The 16,939-nt window shown below is 38.9% G+C and overlaps 1 protein-coding gene and 1 long non-coding RNA gene across 2 annotated transcripts; one reads left to right on the forward strand and one right to left on the reverse strand.

Annotated features, from left to right (window-relative positions):
- Positions 1 to 29: 29 nt before the first annotated feature.
- klhl40b (kelch-like family member 40b) lies at positions 30 to 4,225 on the reverse strand. Its single transcript, XM_023266300.3, has 6 exons — positions 2,899 to 4,225; positions 2,327 to 2,487; positions 2,097 to 2,204; positions 1,779 to 1,964; positions 718 to 867; positions 30 to 473 (listed from the first exon to the last, which is right to left on the reverse strand). Exons 1-6 carry the CDS (start codon positions 4,024 to 4,026, stop codon positions 362 to 364), a joined length of 1,845 nt encoding a protein of 614 aa, XP_023122068.2. The 5' UTR covers positions 4,027 to 4,225; the 3' UTR covers positions 30 to 361.
- Positions 4,226 to 7,047: 2,822 nt separating this feature from the next.
- On the forward strand, positions 7,048 to 13,577 carry LOC129347994 (uncharacterized). Its single transcript, XR_008600377.1, has 3 exons — positions 7,048 to 7,092; positions 8,017 to 8,117; positions 9,955 to 13,577. It is a non-coding gene; the product is annotated as an uncharacterized LOC129347994 (long non-coding RNA).
- The last annotated feature ends 3,362 nt before the right edge of the window (positions 13,578 to 16,939 follow it).

Below are 16,939 nucleotides of genomic sequence, written 5' to 3' on the forward strand. Positions count from 1 at the left end.
TTGGGAAACCCACACATTTTTCACACTGGTCACGGTGGTGTTAAATACTTTTATTTATTCCGTACAGTGCAAAAAATGTCAGTGGGCTACTGATTGTTCACGGTGCAACAATCTCCATCAGAGTGAAATTGCAGAAACACATATATAAAAATGTTATTCATCAAAAACAAAGAAAACTGCCCGTGACATTAAGGCATAATCATAATTAGAACAGCTACAGCTTTGTGTAAAAATACAAATAAACAGCAGAGCACTAAACACACTGAGCTGAATCTGGATGTCTGTGACGCCGAATCAATCTCTGGACTCCTGTAAAATAATTTGGACTGCAGTTAACCAAATCAGATGTCTGGAGGTGGTTTCACATCTTGGTGAGTCGCAGAGTGTTGAGTCGGACCCCCAGAATCGTGGCCCCTGATGCATACTGGATCTCTCTGAGGATCCCAGTCCACTTCTTCTCCGTCTCATTATACCTGAAAAGGTAAACAGGCATTTTTCATGAAAGGTAAATGTGAGACATCCACTGATTAACACTTTAAACATGGCATGGGGTTTTGTTAATTTGCTGTTTTTGGGTGAACTAACGCTAATGAGTAAAATTCTGTGACAGTTTAACTTTTGTGAAAATATTTAAGCAAGTTCACTTGATAAATTGCTTTTGTGATGTTCAATGCAAAATACTGAACTGAAAGAAGTATGTCTGTTATCATGATCTACCTCCAGATGTCGTTCATCTCTTTTGGAACCATCTCATCGCTGTCCTCTAAAGGCATCATGGCAAAACCTCCTACAGCGTAGAGCAAACCAGCCACAGACACCAGGTTCAGAGAGCTACGCTCCTGAGGAAACGGCACAAAGTCTGACCACCTGTAAATAAAGACAGACAGAGGTTTAGTTTGGCAAATTGCAGTTTACTTAAAAAGGCCTCAAGTTGTTTGGTTGGACCATTTTTAGGGGTCCTCATGCAGAAGATTAACCCCAGCAGCTTTAAAATTTGCTTTTAAAGGTCCATATCACACCCCTTTACAACAATTTAATTTAAACCTTGCATGTCCCCAGAATGTGTATTTCAAGTTTCAGCTCCTAGCACAGCACACATCGTTAATTCTACCATGTTTACAACTCTGTGATTATTAGGGCTGGACCCGAATATCTGAATATTCTGTTGTTGTGGTGGTATCCGAATATTGATTTTGAGAGCCGAATACTCGGATCTCCACCTTCCCGCTGTATAAGGCGGACCTCCCAACCTTGACATCACACTACACTTCACCCATGTTAGTAAACAGAACACAAAAGCCAAAGACGGGGATGTCCATGCTAATGGTATGCTAATGCTGTTGGACTCTGACGATGAACACCGTGAGAAGGAAGATCAAAGTTCATGAAAATGCGCTTCACAACACAACAACTTTGATTTTAGAAGAGAGGAAAGCAACAAGTAGTTTTTTGTTTTACCAATATCTGTGGTTCTCTAAACAAAGTAGTAAAAAATGTGTTTTAAAAAAAAGCCTGAAAAATTGGATTTTGCATTATATGGCCCCTTTAATGTTCATTTGAGTAAAGGTCTAGGACATCCAATTTCCCATCATTTCCAAATTGTCCATCTTTATCAACTATACACAAAGATATATCGATTGTATAATGTGTATAATATGATGTCTTTCCTTATCCTTGAACATGCAGACTACAAAATAATACCACAACAAAGCATAAGGTGACATATGTGTCTTTGCATATGCTTTGGTTGCTTTATTCAGTGATTCTGAGGAACTCACTTGTTAGTAGCGATGTCGTACACCTCCATAGTGTCTGTCAGGCCTTCGTCAGTCACTCCTGCTGCCACATATATTTTGTCCTTATGAATAGTGGCTCCACATAATGAGCGTGCAGTCTTCATGGGAGCGAGCTCCTTCCATTCAAACCTCCTTGCGTCATATGCACACATCTTCTTTAGACAGTTCCTTTTAATGAGAGTGACGAAGAACATAGCAACGCCTACCGTTAGTCATTCCCCTTTTGTTAAGAATAAATGAGTTAATGGATTCAGTCCTTACACTTGTCACATACATATTTTGCTTGCAGTGTGTACTCACTTGTTTTCTCCCTTTCCACCAATCACATACACAACATCCTTGTGGGATAATGTTGCATGTCCATAAACTTGGTAAGGAATTGGGTCAGACTCACCCCATTTAAATGATCTGCGAATGAGAAACCACACGTAAAAAGTAAATTAATCATGATTTCATCTTTGGTAGTTCACTTCATTACAGTTTCATTCACATTTCTTAAATTTCATATGTGAACTCAGCCCTGTACTCACTGTCTGTCATAGACCAAAACTGAATCCAGCATTTGCTCCTGCTCCTTCAGCTCCTTCCCTCCCACCACAAAGATGGAGTTCTCGGCCTCGGCAAGTCCGAACAAGAAGCGTGGAGACGGGAGGGGAGGCATCCCGAGCCAGTCGGCACTGACTGGGTCGTACTGAGGTGACAGGGGTGAAACATTTGTGAATGGGTTGAATGTTTACACCACCTCAAGTCTACTGGAGTAATACTGCCTGTGCAAACACGTCATATTCTCAGGTTACATCCATTTAACATCTGTTTTATTTTCTCTAAAGGAGACTGAAGTTTGGCAAAGTGATCTTATCACATATATATTTTTGTAGAAATGTATTTTCTTTTCTCAGTTTGTTCCAACTACAGTCTCCATTACTTTTATGCCTGCAACATCCAATCAAATGGAAATATTTGAGTTATTTTGGGCATCATTTTGGACAGATTTTCTTCAAAATATCTAAGAATGGGCTGCACTCAGATCTACCTTTAATTTCTATTATTGCAATTTTGTCATCTTTTCTTCTTTGAAAACTTTATCTAACATATCTCCTACCTGCAGGAAGTAGGAACACAGTGGATCGTCCTTGTTGTGTTCGTCAAAGAATAATCCTCCAGCCACAAAGATCTGGTTCTCCCTGGTGACCAGGCTGGTGTGGTTCTTGGGAATCTGTGTGGAGAGCGACGCTACAAAACAGTCATTCCCTGCTGGGTCGTAGGCCACAGCACCTGCATCATTCACCATCAGAATCAAGTCCCTGCCAAACATCCCAAATCTCAGGTTATCATTCAGGATGCCTGGGAGAAGACCCTCTTCCTCCTCCCTGTCTTCACTCTCTCCATCTTTTGTTGCTCCACCATCCTCCTTCTTGCTTTTGCTTTTTGGAACCTCTGGCAGTTTCCCTGCGTGAGCATCCTTCACCAGCTGGAGTTTCTGCTGCAGCTCAGGATTCGATGAGATGAATTTGTGTTTCCCCACTTTTTCCCTCAGATAATCCTCGGTGACGAGACGCAAACGAACGCAATCCAGCAAACCTGGCAGCTCTTTCTCTCTGTTGTCTGCGTCCTGGGACACCCAGTTCATCAAAGCCTCAAACACCGACTCCTCCGTCTCTACATTCAGATTGTCATTTGTTAAAATGGCTGCCAGTTCACTGGGGAGCAGCTGGAGGAAGTCTTCATCTCTGGAGATGAGCTGAAAGCGCTCGCAGGCGTAGTTTCGGGCGGACACGGCCAACCTGGGACAGTCCAGCATCAAGCCCAGCCTGAAGATAGCCAGACAGTTGCTGAGGCTCAAGCGCTTTTGTAAGAAAGACACACAAACGGTGAAAATTGAAGGGATCTGGTACATGTTAGCCACAGCAAAGATGTCCTGGACGTTCTGCTCTGTCACATTGATCTTGGAGGTGTACAGATACTTGAGGATCAGCCCCATGACACCAGGCTCCACATCCTCCAGGACGATCTCTCTCTTTTTGCTCTCCTCCAAGTCGGACAGAAAGATGGAGCGGAAGTACGAGCTGCAGGCACACAGCACCAACCGGTGGCAGGGAAACTCCTTGTCTTTGATCTTCAGCACACAGTCGACCAGCTTGTCATTCTCCAGCAGGTCGTACAGGCCGTCCTGGAGCAGAGTCTGCTGGTACATCCGGGGCTCGTCCATGGGATTTATAGGCAGAGCCATCGTTCCTGGCAGGGAGAGTTTGAAGAGCCTTTCAGGGGCTGCAAATCAAACAAAAGTGGATCCTCTTTATTTCAGAGTACTTCTAGTTTCTAGCCTGGATAGAGGGTTTAGGAGCACAGTGAGTTTCTACACCAGCTGAATCCCGAGACGGCCCACTTCCTCAGCTGTCCTGACCCTTCAACTGAGCTCCAACTGGAAGGTTATTTATAGACCAGGCGCTCGGTGGGGAGCTATGAGCTTTATTCTGGAACATGAAATGCAATATCTGTGCTTCTGTCCCCCTTTTCCCACCTCCAACCCCACCTCTACCCACTCCCCAGGAAAATCCGCCCCGCTCAGACAGCTGACACATTGCATTGCCTCATGGGAAATATGCCCACCATGACTCATTGGGACTGTGGACTGAATGGTTTAGCAGGCCTCTGTGACAGAGTCATCTTATCAATGTGGCAAATTTATAATTTTGCTGTATTAGCACATGTTTATGATATTTACTGCATTTAAATACTCATCTTCTGGAATAACAAATTGAAACATTGTCATTTTTTTAAATGATTATCAAGATACTATTTGTTTCCTAAGTGAATTATTTGTATTTTCTTAAAGGGAGGATATAGACAAGAACTTCTCTGGCTTTGACAATGTTTTGATGTCAAGAAATTATGTTTCAAATAAGGAATTGTAAAATATTTTTCATTGCAAGTTAGGATCTAACTTTTTACACTTAAGGTCAGAATTATAGAGACATTCCAGGAATTTTGTTGGCACAACTAGCTTGGAAAAAGTTTCAGTATGTCAGGGGGAAATAGCAATGACTGCTCATCCTCTAAACCTGGCTTGTAACCTTTTTGTAGGATGAGCTGTTACTTTTGGTCAGCGTTGGATTTAGCTCCTGACTCATTTATGTAGGAGCAAAAGACAATAACTTAAATGTCAGATGAGCAACAATGGATTAAGTAGGTAAATTTAGCTTTTGCTAAAGCTTCCTGTTACCTTTAACTTGGTTGGTGGGGTTTCAAGCTCACTTTTGTGGTTTTATATGATAAAAAACAAATGTGAAAAATGTTTTTAAAAATCTGGCTGAATAATAGGCTTCTGTGTTTAAACAAAACTGGTCAAGCTTCAGAAATGCTGGCTCCTCAAATTTCTATAATTTAACTTGACAATGTTTTTTTATTAGACCCTGTTAGGCTTGGAAATGCTCACACTACTCAGTATCCACAGCCACAGTTTTTAGGGAGTACAACTAGCATACCCATACTAGCTGTTTCCCTCTGTTTCCAGTCTTTATGCTAAGCTAAGCTAATTTGTTGCTGGCCTCACATTCAATTCAAGTCAGGTTAACCCTTTAAGACCCACCATTGTGCAAGTCCGCCAGGACATATTTTTACATTTTTACATGCTGTAGTGCCATTTTTTGGAGTATTTTTATTTGCTTTACATCAAAATAACCCTGATATCCAAAATTGTAATAATATGTATTGACTTATGTCTTAACTACTACAAAAAATTGCTTAAAGGTGCAATAAACCTTAAAACAATGAAAATCGTTTTTGTTACTTTCCACATATATTTCAAAATACAGAAATTGCATAGCTGTATCCCTTAAATTTGTAAATGTAAAAAAGTTGCACAATATCCTTTAGAACCACAGGAAATTTATTTGGAGTCTGTACATAATTTGCTTTTTGAGATATGGTCAATTTTGTAACCTGTAAAAAAACCCAAAAATAAACAAAACTGCAAAATTTGCAAAGAGACATCAACATCAAAACAAATTATTTACAATAGTGCAATCAACTGTGCCAGATACTTATGAACACACATATTTTATGTACAAAACCATGGTCAGACCATAAAAAGTGCATTTGAAAATAAAAGAAAATCATTTTTACTGAGTTGAATCAGAAACAGTATTTTGATGGTCTCCTGGTCCAAGTACTTGGACAGGTCTGATGGAGAAGGGCTGTCCACATATTCTGACAGAGGTGGCTGGACACCTGGCCTCCCTTTCGGCAGGAAATGTGGCAGAGAAGGTAAGCTGTCAGGTTCCTTCTCAGTTTTCCAGCCAGCTGTAGGGAGTGCCTCTGGCCCGGAGCGCTCGCTGGTGGAGCGGCTGCTGCAGCGTCTCCTGGCTGGAGGACGGTCTGTCCCTCTACCTCTCGCTGGGGTACCAGGACAGCAGGAGACCTCCATTCTCTCCTCTTCCTCCTCCTCCTCCTTCCCAACATTGTAAATGCTGCACACAGAAAAAGTTACGTGGTACGTTAGCTGTGCGCAGCACATGACTTGTAAAAATGATGCGTATTTTGCGCGTAATGCTTTCGGCGGCGTTACATGTATATTATACTTTCTTTACTTTTCTCCAACTCAAAACAAACAACTTCTCATGAATACAGACTTACATGTCACTGGAATGATCAATTCCTTCGATAAGATCAGCTTCATCCGCGTCGGTGGCAGAATCCGGGCCAGACCAGTGGCTGGACTCTTCATCCGACGCTGTAGTTTGCTGGAGAGCTTCGTGCCAGATGTAAAATAGTTTGGCGCGACCAGGTTTTCGTGGCTCCACAACTAATGTGCGGAAGTGAGTCAAATGTGTGTTTGGTGGGTCCGTGTACGGATCTGTAATTGGATTTTCCGTTCTGAAACGGGTATTGAAAAACAAAAAACGAGTGGTTATTTGATTTTCGTTTTAAAATACAAAAATTAAAATTGAAATACAAGGCGTTTTTCCTTTTCATGATCAAAAAGGGATATACGGTTTTTTAAAAAATGCTTTGATTTTCGTTTTATATTTAGAATAACAAGAAAGTAAAATCAGTCAGAGACAGAAACGAAAAAAGGTCCGTTTTTTCATTTTCTGAGACCGGAAGTGGTCATCAGCAAGTGTGGAGCCAAATGACAACAAGATTCTCAGAGGGCGGAGCCAGAGAGCAGCGATTGGTCAGACCATAGATAATATAGAAGACAGCGCGCTAGCGTATCTAGTCCATGTGTATCTATGGTCGGCACGTCTGGTAGCGTCTCTGGCTGCTGTTGACTTTGTTTTTGGAGTAAAACACGGTAAGAAGATAAATACTTCTAACCAGTAGCGTTGTCTTGTTGTACGTTAAGTCAGCGACTTGTGAAGAGTTGTGTTTTGTCGTGTTTCAGCAGTTGGTCCGGACGCGTTAGCTAACTTAGCGGCTAAGTTAGCTAGCTAAGCGGCTAAGTTAGCTAGCGGGCTAATTAACACAGGTGGCTAACTTACCGCTGAACACCTGTGTTAGTTGCTGTCGCAGCTGTCCTCATTATTAGAATGAACTTCTCAACCTGTATTTCTCTGCTGTGTATTTTAGCTTTTAAAAAAGTTATTTTACTTTAAGGTTAACTGAAACCTGTTCAGCTGCACTGAAGTTTAACATTCAGCTGGTTTGAATTAAATAGCGCTAAACTTAACATTCCGCAACATGACCTCTTTGAATCTCCATAATTTCATTAAATTCCTTCTCTCTTCCACTACTCAAGTTCAATCCAGTATATAAAGTGACATTAATAGTGAATAAACTAACAACCAGCCATTGTATTTATTTATTATTGCATGTATTTGTAGTAAAACATGAGTTAAAACATCCTTACTTTTGGATCTAGAACTGCAGAAGCCGTTCATTTTCAGTCACCTGATGAGTTAAACTCCTCTTTTTATGTGAGGTTGAAGCAGAAAGTCTGAGTTAACAAAGAAAGTTCTTTATCATTTGCGATACCTGTTACCTCTGACTGAGGCTTTAGTTTTTGTTGAGCTGATTTACACGTAGAAACTTTGTTCTGTAAGATTTCTCAGTTGCTCAGAGGACAGGCTGCTTTTTACACAACCTTGTAAGAGAATGTCTGTCAGTGCTTTCAGCAGAATTTAGAAACACAACACTTCCTAAACAGATATTTTGAGGCTGTGAAGTTGAACGTTTGAGAGTATATCAGTGTGTTTGTTTGTGGTCTTTCTGTTTCTAGGTGGAAGCTGAATTAGTGAGGATGACTCCTGCTCCTGTCATCTCTAAGCTCCTCACACATCTTTACCTGCACATGAGGAAAATCACTCCTGTAGAATGCAGGTATGTTTGTCATTATTAGAAAAAGATGTTGCCTGGTGACCTGTCAGAAACCCATTATACAGAGTCAGCCAAAATAATGTTTACACACATCAGGAAAAGAAAAACTTACATAAATATTTCAATACCAAATTTATTCAGACATCACGAGATTAATAAAAGTTATCTTTGGCCTCTACAATTACAAGAGGTGCTCAAAGTGGTGCCACTGGCTTCCAGACATTTCTGTTGTATTGTAGATGTCACTTGTTGATGCTCCATTCATGAGGGTAGCGCCATCTGTTGGGAAAACATCGTACAACAGGACACAGAGTTGTCGTGATTTGATCAAACTTAGAAAGAGGTATCTATATGTATAGAAGTACTTATACAAATGAAATATTTATAAAAGTTTTTCTTTTCCTGATGTGTGTACATTATTTTGGCTGACTCTGAACTTAATGAGAACAAAACTGTCATTTAATTGTTGCTTTGAAAGCTTCTTTAGTGAAAACCAGCTGGTGTTCTGCTTTGAATCAAACTGCTGTTGAGGTCTGTGTTTTTAGGTTTAACCCCACAGTTTCTGAATGAACTGATAGTTTGTTTTTTTTCCCTGATCAATGTGGACGTTATAATTGATGGTAACATTTACTGATCATATAATCAGCATGACAATATAACAGTATAACATTCTGACCACCTGACTAATACTGTGTTGGTCCTTTTATGCTGCTAAAACTCCTCTGACCCAGTGGTTCATCAGAACCTCTGGGGATGTCCTGTGGATTCTGTGGGTCCTGTGGGTTGCAGGGTGGGTCCTACCTAGACCAGGCTGATCCTGGACCATCCCACAGATGCTCAATCAGATGTGGATGTGGGGAGTGTGGAACCCAGGTGAACAGCTTAGCTCTGTCGTGTTCCTCGGACCACTCCTGAGCAGTTTTAATTTGTCCTGCTGAGGGTGGCAGCTGGCATCAAGGACTGCTGTTGCCATGGAGACTAGGGGGTTGTTTGTCCTGCAGTGTTTAGGTGGTGGTACATGTCAAACATCCACATGAATGTCAAGGTTTCCCAGCAGAACGTTGCATTAGGACAAGATGATGGATGTTGTTCTCTTCAGCTGTCAGTGGTCAGAATGTTGTGGCTGATTGGTGGATCTGTCTGCCTTTACTCTGACATCCAGAGTTATACAAAAGTGTAGTATGTGTGCAGTGCAGAAGAGATTTACTTTATTGTATGCAGTTTGTTTTTTTTTTTTAAAGGGAGAGCATTTTTTTATCCACCTGAAGAAGACCTAATCTTTCCCTTGAAAGGATAGTTAAGAATTACTACGGCTTCCATAGTGGTCCCATCAGAGAAAATCATATCCATATACAGATTTTTATTAATTCCAGGGCTGGTTCAGTGAAGATTATAATAATAACTACATCACATAATTCTTTGTCGCAGTTGGAATTTTGCAGACTGAGAGATGGTTGAGAAGCTTTGCAGTTCTAGTTATAGCAAAATATCTTATAATAGAAGATCTTTATTGTCATTGTACATGAAGTTATCTGCAAACCAGCAAAGTGCATCAGTCTGAGGTATCTAAAAATAAGTAAGTAAAGAAAAATGCCAATAATAAACAGAATATTTTGAGGGAATATTCTAAAAAGGAAAGAAAAGCTCCATTCTCACTCCTCTCAGGAACTGTCATTAAAATTGACTTTAAATTTAGCTTCAACACGAGATAAAAACATTTACTTTCATTACTGATGTCAAGTTTTAATAAAGTTCATGCTACTTTTATAAAATGATGAAAATGAATAAATTGTATTTCTGTGATCTGTGTTTGATTTCTGTCTTTTCTCCTGTCATCCAGATGTTCAGAGGGAGATGATGCCACATCTGGTCCAGCCGATGGAAGGTCTTGAAGTTCTCTGACTGGCCTCGACTGAAGATGGTCGTCTCACTGGATTTAAGGTTCAGATGCTCAGTAACAAACTCCACCAATGAGCCAACAGGGAAGCTTTAGGTTTATTAAATGTTGCTATGAAGGTATTGCTGTTTTTCTTTGTGAATGCAATGTGCTCCAACTGAAACTTGAATTAGAACTTAGAAGTAAATCCTTCCACCTGAAAGGATTTAGTTGCATTAATAACCTCATAACATTCTAATTTTTATTCCAGTCTTGGTTGAAAATAGAATCTCTGTATTGATTCAGGTAAAAACTGAACTTCACAGCATGTTGGAGCAAAACAACCAGATGAAAACTGTGATGGTGTTGGATTGTCAGACCGTAATGTTGCAGCTCAAAGCAGCTTTTCTAGCTCAGTTCAGTCTGACATTCAGCTATGAATCAACACAGCAGATGGTGATCCATGCTGTGGAAGTCTCACATCTCCTGATTTAGTGGAGCTGCTTTGCACTTTTTACACTGTTTATTCACCAACACTTTATTTAATAAAAGTCCCATCTAGTTTTCATGAGGAATGTGATGTTTTAATTTCTCTGTGAATAACTGCAGTCTAATGCAACAGCTGGAATTGTAACATCTGTCCTGATATTGATCATGAAGTATTGATCAGAATACTTATGGTTAGCAGTCATCCCTGAAGTTTTACATTAAAATCTTTACTTGTGTTGTGAACTTTGGTAAGAAGCAGAAACGTTAGCGTTGCCATGGATACATGAGTGTTAAATTCTGTCCATGTTTCAATTTTGGGAAATGCAGTCCAGTTCCAGAATGTGGAGGAATTTAGTCTCAATCACAGACAACAAATATTATCTGAAAGTTGGGTTATTGTTGTTTATCAGCACAATACAAAAAGATTAATGTTAGAAATATTCCAGTGAAGACTCTAGAATATCATGATTTATGTAAATTTACCTCCATAATATGAATGTTCGGGTTAAGATTGTACAGTGATATTTATTATGTAAGTTTAGCTGATTAAAGTTTATGACTGCACTAAAATATTATTTAAATTGACATCATTATTATAATATTTAGGGTCAGACCCTTCAGTATTGAGATTAAGAAATCAAATATTCTATAAAATGTAAATACACTGAACTCATTTGGATATATTTAAGCGAGACTCTACAATATTATTTGACACAAATCTATCTAAATCAAAATTTTAATAATTTTCAAGCCAAACATTTACTGGACTGATTTAAATATTAAAATCACTCCTTTCTAATCCTCTGCTGTACGTTCAAACCTGAGGCCTTAAATAGAAACACACAAGTATCTGTTTGAAGGAACTTCTGCAGAGTCCTGGTTCCAGAACATGATGATAGAATTATAGACAAACTTTAACAAAAGCTGCCTGAGAGTTTACAGGTTTTTATGCTAGATTTCTTCAGTAATTTAATGAGTTATCAGCAAAAATCAAGTGTTCATTTGATGAACTTCATTTCCTAAAACATGCAGAATTGGAGCTCATATCTTTGGCAGCTGTAAAGTTTCTGCTCCTTCAAAGTTCACAACCCAATGAATGAATTCCTAAAACACTCTCAATGCTGGAGAGCGTTTGTGATGCTGAAGCAGTGACCAGTTTTTCTGTTTCTTCTCTGGAGATGCACAATGAGGGACGTCTGCAGCGACTGAGAAAGAGTCTCACCACATCCTGACATGAGGAAAAGACTTTATTGTAGACTGCAATGAGAAAAACTATCAGACAGCAGACGGCTGCATTCAAGGTGAGCTCTGAACATTTGATCTGGAACAGGAATTCAATAACGGCAGCATGAGCTTCATTTCAGTCTGTAGTTGCTGAATTCATGGATGAATCATCTGGCACTAGAGAGGAAGACCATCAAACATCCATGTCAGCTGATGGAGGTCCAAGAGTCTCACCAAACAACCTACAGAGTGAAGACCTCGAATCTGATTGGACAGCCTCCTATTCAGCCACGTGTGAACAAATGCCTCGAAGCTGATTTGTTTTCTAAAATAAATCTAGTTTGAGTCCTAATCTATGCCTGTGTTTGCTTCTTTACACGGCTGTTAACAGTTTAGGCTGTTAGATTGTTCCAGATAAGACAAGTACAAGATTCTTCAGAGCCGTTCTACCACGAGCCTGACAGGAAGAACTCCAACAGCTACTGAATGTTCCTGTGGTTCCCTCAAGGCTACAGGAGGAGCCCTACGAGGACGAGCCGGTCCACCTGATGGAGGCCAGTCGCTGCGGTTCAAAGCCAACGCCGACTACGTGGACTTCTACTAGACCACATGGAGGCCTTCAAACCGGACCAACAAGTTCAGCGACTCCCCGACTCGTGGGTCTGAGGACGCCGCCGAGCCTCGGTCCAGCCGGCCTCCTGTCTGTGGGTGTTTGAGTGCTGAGAGGTTTGTGGATGCATGTGAACGTGTCTGTGTTGAAACAGCAGCTTTTGACTCAGTAACGCTGGTAAAAACCAAGAGCTCCTTTATTTGTGACTTCCACTAATAAAACTGATGAAAATAAGTTTGCCAGGGTTCTGACTGATAACAGATTATTAAATAATGAAAATAATCATTTAAATATTCCTTTAAACAATCCTTTTAGGTCTACATTTCCTTTACACTGACTTCTTGGTATATGTACAAGTATTTTGGGTGGAATATACCATTAAGCCCAATGTTCAAGGGTTCTGGGAATATACCATTAAACCAACCTTTTAGGTAAATGTTCCAGGATGTTGAGTAGAATATACCATCAGATTAACCTTTTAGGTCTACATTGGAAGATTTTAGAGTAGAATATTACTCCAAACCATCCTTTAGGTCTACATTTAAGGTGGAATACTCCTTTACACCAAGATTTTTTTGGTCTACATTGAAAGATTTTTAGGTGGAATATTCCTTTGAATGAACATTTTAAGTTTTGTTCAAGGATGTTGGGTGGAATATACCATCAGACCAACCTCCAAGGTCTACAGTAGTGAATTTTAGGTGGAATATACCAATAAACTCACCCTTTAGGTCTACATTAGAGGATTTTAGGTGGAATTTTCTTCCAAACCATCTTTTAGTCTACATTTAAGGATGTTTAGGATGGTATATTCTTCTGAACCAACTTCTCAGGTCTACATTTCAGGTGGAATATTCCTCCATAGTAACTTTATTAGTCCACACTGAAGGATTTTTTTCTAAACCACCCTTTTGGGTCTATATTTGAGGTTTTAGGTGGAATATTCCTTTTAACCAGCCACTCGGGTCTCTGAGGATTTTGGATGGAATACTCTGTTAAACCAACATTTTAGGTGCATGTCCAAGGATTTTTGCTGGAATGTTCCTTTAAGGTGGATGTTTGAGGACCTTGTAGGTGGAATACTTCCTGAAACCAACCTTTTAGGTCAACATTCAAAGATTTAAGGTGGAATATTCCTTTAAACCAACCTAAATTTCATGTTTTGATCATTATCAAGTGAGAAACCTCAATCCAGACTCCTCATAATGACGTTTGAGATTTATGCTGCTGTTATTTGTTTAGTCCAGACTAAATGACAGAAATCCACAACAGCTTTACAAACTCTAAGATTAAACTCTCCACAAGGATCCAAAATAAGTTGGACTTCTACATGAGAGCTTTAATTATTCTTCATCTACTTCCTGAAAAGTTTGGTCAATAAAAAAGACAAAAACTAATATTTTCAGCTGAACTAAAGACAGACTTTGTGATTTTTCTGCTCACATGTTGTGTTGTTGTAAACTTACTCTTTCAAATAAATAGCCGCCTAACCCCCTGGAAACCAGCGTTTGTCCTGTTTTTGTGTTGCTCCTCGGCGACCCTAGACAGCCGGGTCGTAATGTTTTTTGAGCAACACACCATACTATGACGTTTTTACAATGATGGTTCTACTATGGAACCAGTTTGACATGTTCAGGTGTTCTTTGTGTGAAAACTCAGAGATTTCAGGTATCAGAAGGTGGTTTTCAACTTTCTTTGTTAACTTTCTGCTTCAACTTTAAACTAAATTTCCTTCACTAACAGTAAGCTGTGTTCCTATTGGCTGTCCAGGTGGCTGCTTGGTGTTATCAGGAACACCTGAGCAGCTCAGTGTCTTCCTGCTTTATTTAGCTGCAGACAAACATTTCCTCTGCTTCTCTTCACCACTGAACCGGGTTTGGCTCCGTTGCTTTTGTTTGTTCTTTAGGCGTTGGCTTGCAGCTTCCAGCAGTAAAATCATCTTTAATGTGTTTCTTGGTGTGTTTTAGGGCTTTGTACTGGATAGTTGTCTTGGTAAATGTGGTTCTTTAGCCACAGTTAGCACATGGTGCTAATGTGTGCAGTGATTAGTGGATTTGGTACAGCTGAGTTGTGTCTTTATCTTGGCTGTAGTGAGTCTTTAGAGGTTTTTGGTCAGACACATTCTGTATTCTTGGTTGTCCAGAAGGTAAGAGTTCCTGTCCTGATTCTCTGTTCTCAGAGGTTCTCTGGTAGGCTGCAGGAGACTTTAGCGTTTGGGTTGTGCTAGTTTGGTTTTTGTACGGTTTCATTTGGACGACTATCTTGAGGCCCCTCCATGTGGTTTAGTGAGGTTTTCTGGAACAGTTCTACAAAGCAACCTGCAGCAGAAGAGACTTTGAGAGTTTTTAGGAAGTTCTGGAGACCAGACTTTAGAGCAGCAGAAACATTTGTCAGTAGTTTGAGCAGGAGAAGGTGAGCTTCAGAGTAGAAATGAGACAGAAACCTTCTTGATCCGTGTGGTGAGGTCCTGTACCAAGAGTTTGAGCAGGTTGTGAAGAGTCTGTAGTTCTTTGGTCTGAAAGCACAAGAAGAGTCGACTCATTAAAGGAGAAAACAGGAGCTATTGTTGGTTCTTCTGTCGCTCTGCAGTTTCCAGTTTCCTTAGACTGAATATCAAGTTTATATTTTAAATGATTTCCCATGTGAGCCCAAGAAGACTTCAATAAACTCCCTCCATCCCCTGGACACAACAGATTTTATTACCATGCTAAATCTTTTTTTAAAATGTTTTTGAGTTTTAATCATAGTTTTAGCATAGTTTTTTTCTCTTTGCTTGTTTAGTTTTGTCATCTGTGTGAAAAGGTGCTAAACAAATAAAGCTGAATTGATAAACTGAATAATTGACTAACTCATGATTGTGACAACAGAAGTATTTTCATTGTGATTGAAGGGTTTGTTTCATTTTTAAGGTTGGGGTTAAAATCTTGACAGAAAAAGAGGATTAAAGAAATAAACTACATTTAACAAAAAGCAATTAAATCAAAGGAAAAAATATTTAATACAACAAAACTTTTAAAAAGAAAAATTAAACATTAAATACAATTACATTATATTAAACAGACAAAATATTTAATAAAAAATTTAAAACAAGATACAAACATGAAAATTCTGAAATTTAACAATTTTTTAAACAAAAAATATGAAACATTAGAATAAAAATATTTTAGATTATTAAACATTTAAAAAAATACAATTAAACAAGAAGAATATTAAATATTTTTTTAAATACAAAACATTTAATTAGATTATTAAATATTTAAAAATACCAAACATTGAATTAAAAAATTAAATGTTTAATTAGAAAATTAAATCTTTAAAGACAATAAAAACTTTAAATAGGAATTAAACAGAAAATATATATGAAACATTTAAAAAGAAAATTAAACCATTAAAAGGTGGGTAAAGCATTTAAAAAGAAAAACCTTAACAAAGATTTAATCGAAAAATTAAACATTGGAAAGAAAAGGAAATTTTTCAAACAAGCCGATAAAACATTTGAAAAAACAACAAACATTAAAAAGATAAAACATTTCGAAATCAGATCAGACATTAGAACAGAATAAAAGGTGAGAAAAGAGCAAAACTAAACATTTAAGAAGAATCAAACTAAAGATAAAACCTTTGAAAGGGCACCAGTTAAACTTTAGAAGATCAAATTAAACAGAAGAAACAATAAAATGATCAAAAGAGCAAAAACAGATAAAGGCCTTCAAGTGTTTTCTAGTCTGAAATGAAAACATCAAGTTGTTTCTTCAAACATTTCCTCTTTCTATGTTCTTGGTTTGATTGTGGACAGATTTACTAAGAACTCGTTTCAGAAAACGGATTTCCAGATAAAGTCTACTCGAGGTTGAAGGCATTGATCAAACTAATGTTACCTTCTGATCTCCACAAACTTTACCGTTCAGTGAAGAGAATCAAAGTTTGTTGAGGATTTCTAAAAAACCCACAGGTGAAGGTCTGAGAAGACCTCAGATGGATTGTCTAAATGTGAAATCAAGACTCATGGTCACAAGTTTTAAGGCTTCTGTTAACCAGAAAGTTCAAACGAACAGAGAATTACTGAGAAACTTTTAAGATTTCAGTCCTCAGACTGTCTGAAGGTTCAAACTAACAGAGAACTACTCAGGAACTTAGAAAATTTCAGTCCTCAGACTGTCTGAAGGTTCAAACTAACAGAGAACTACTGTGGGACTTAGAAAATTTCAGCCCTCAGACTGTGTGAAAGCTCAGGTCCTGAGGACTCGGGAGGTGTGGAGGCTTTGGAAAGTCTTGGAACTGAGGGTTCAACCCTCCAGCACAAAGGCTGAAGTCCAACCTCCTGAGAAAAACGGTCAAGTCGAGACTCGAGTTAAAAAAAAACCCGAAAACGACAAAAAATAGATGATAAATGCGCAAAAAAAAGAAAAATTAGTATCTGAGCGAGTAGCTCAGGGGATAAGAAGACAGACTACCAACTGGAAGGTCGCAGGTTCAAGACCCAGCCAGTGGCAAGTTTTCTTTCTTTGTCTTTGTCAGGATTTTGAGAAAATTTAAGAAGGGTCTGGTCTTGAACCAGCGACCTGCAGCTCCATAGGCAAATCCTTAACTCACTGAGCTACAGATCAGATAAAATAACATAATTTC

Source organism: Amphiprion ocellaris, chromosome 22 (genome assembly GCF_022539595.1).
Source record: "Amphiprion ocellaris isolate individual 3 ecotype Okinawa chromosome 22, ASM2253959v1, whole genome shotgun sequence".
Lineage (NCBI taxonomy): Eukaryota > Metazoa > Chordata > Actinopteri > Pomacentridae > Amphiprion > Amphiprion ocellaris.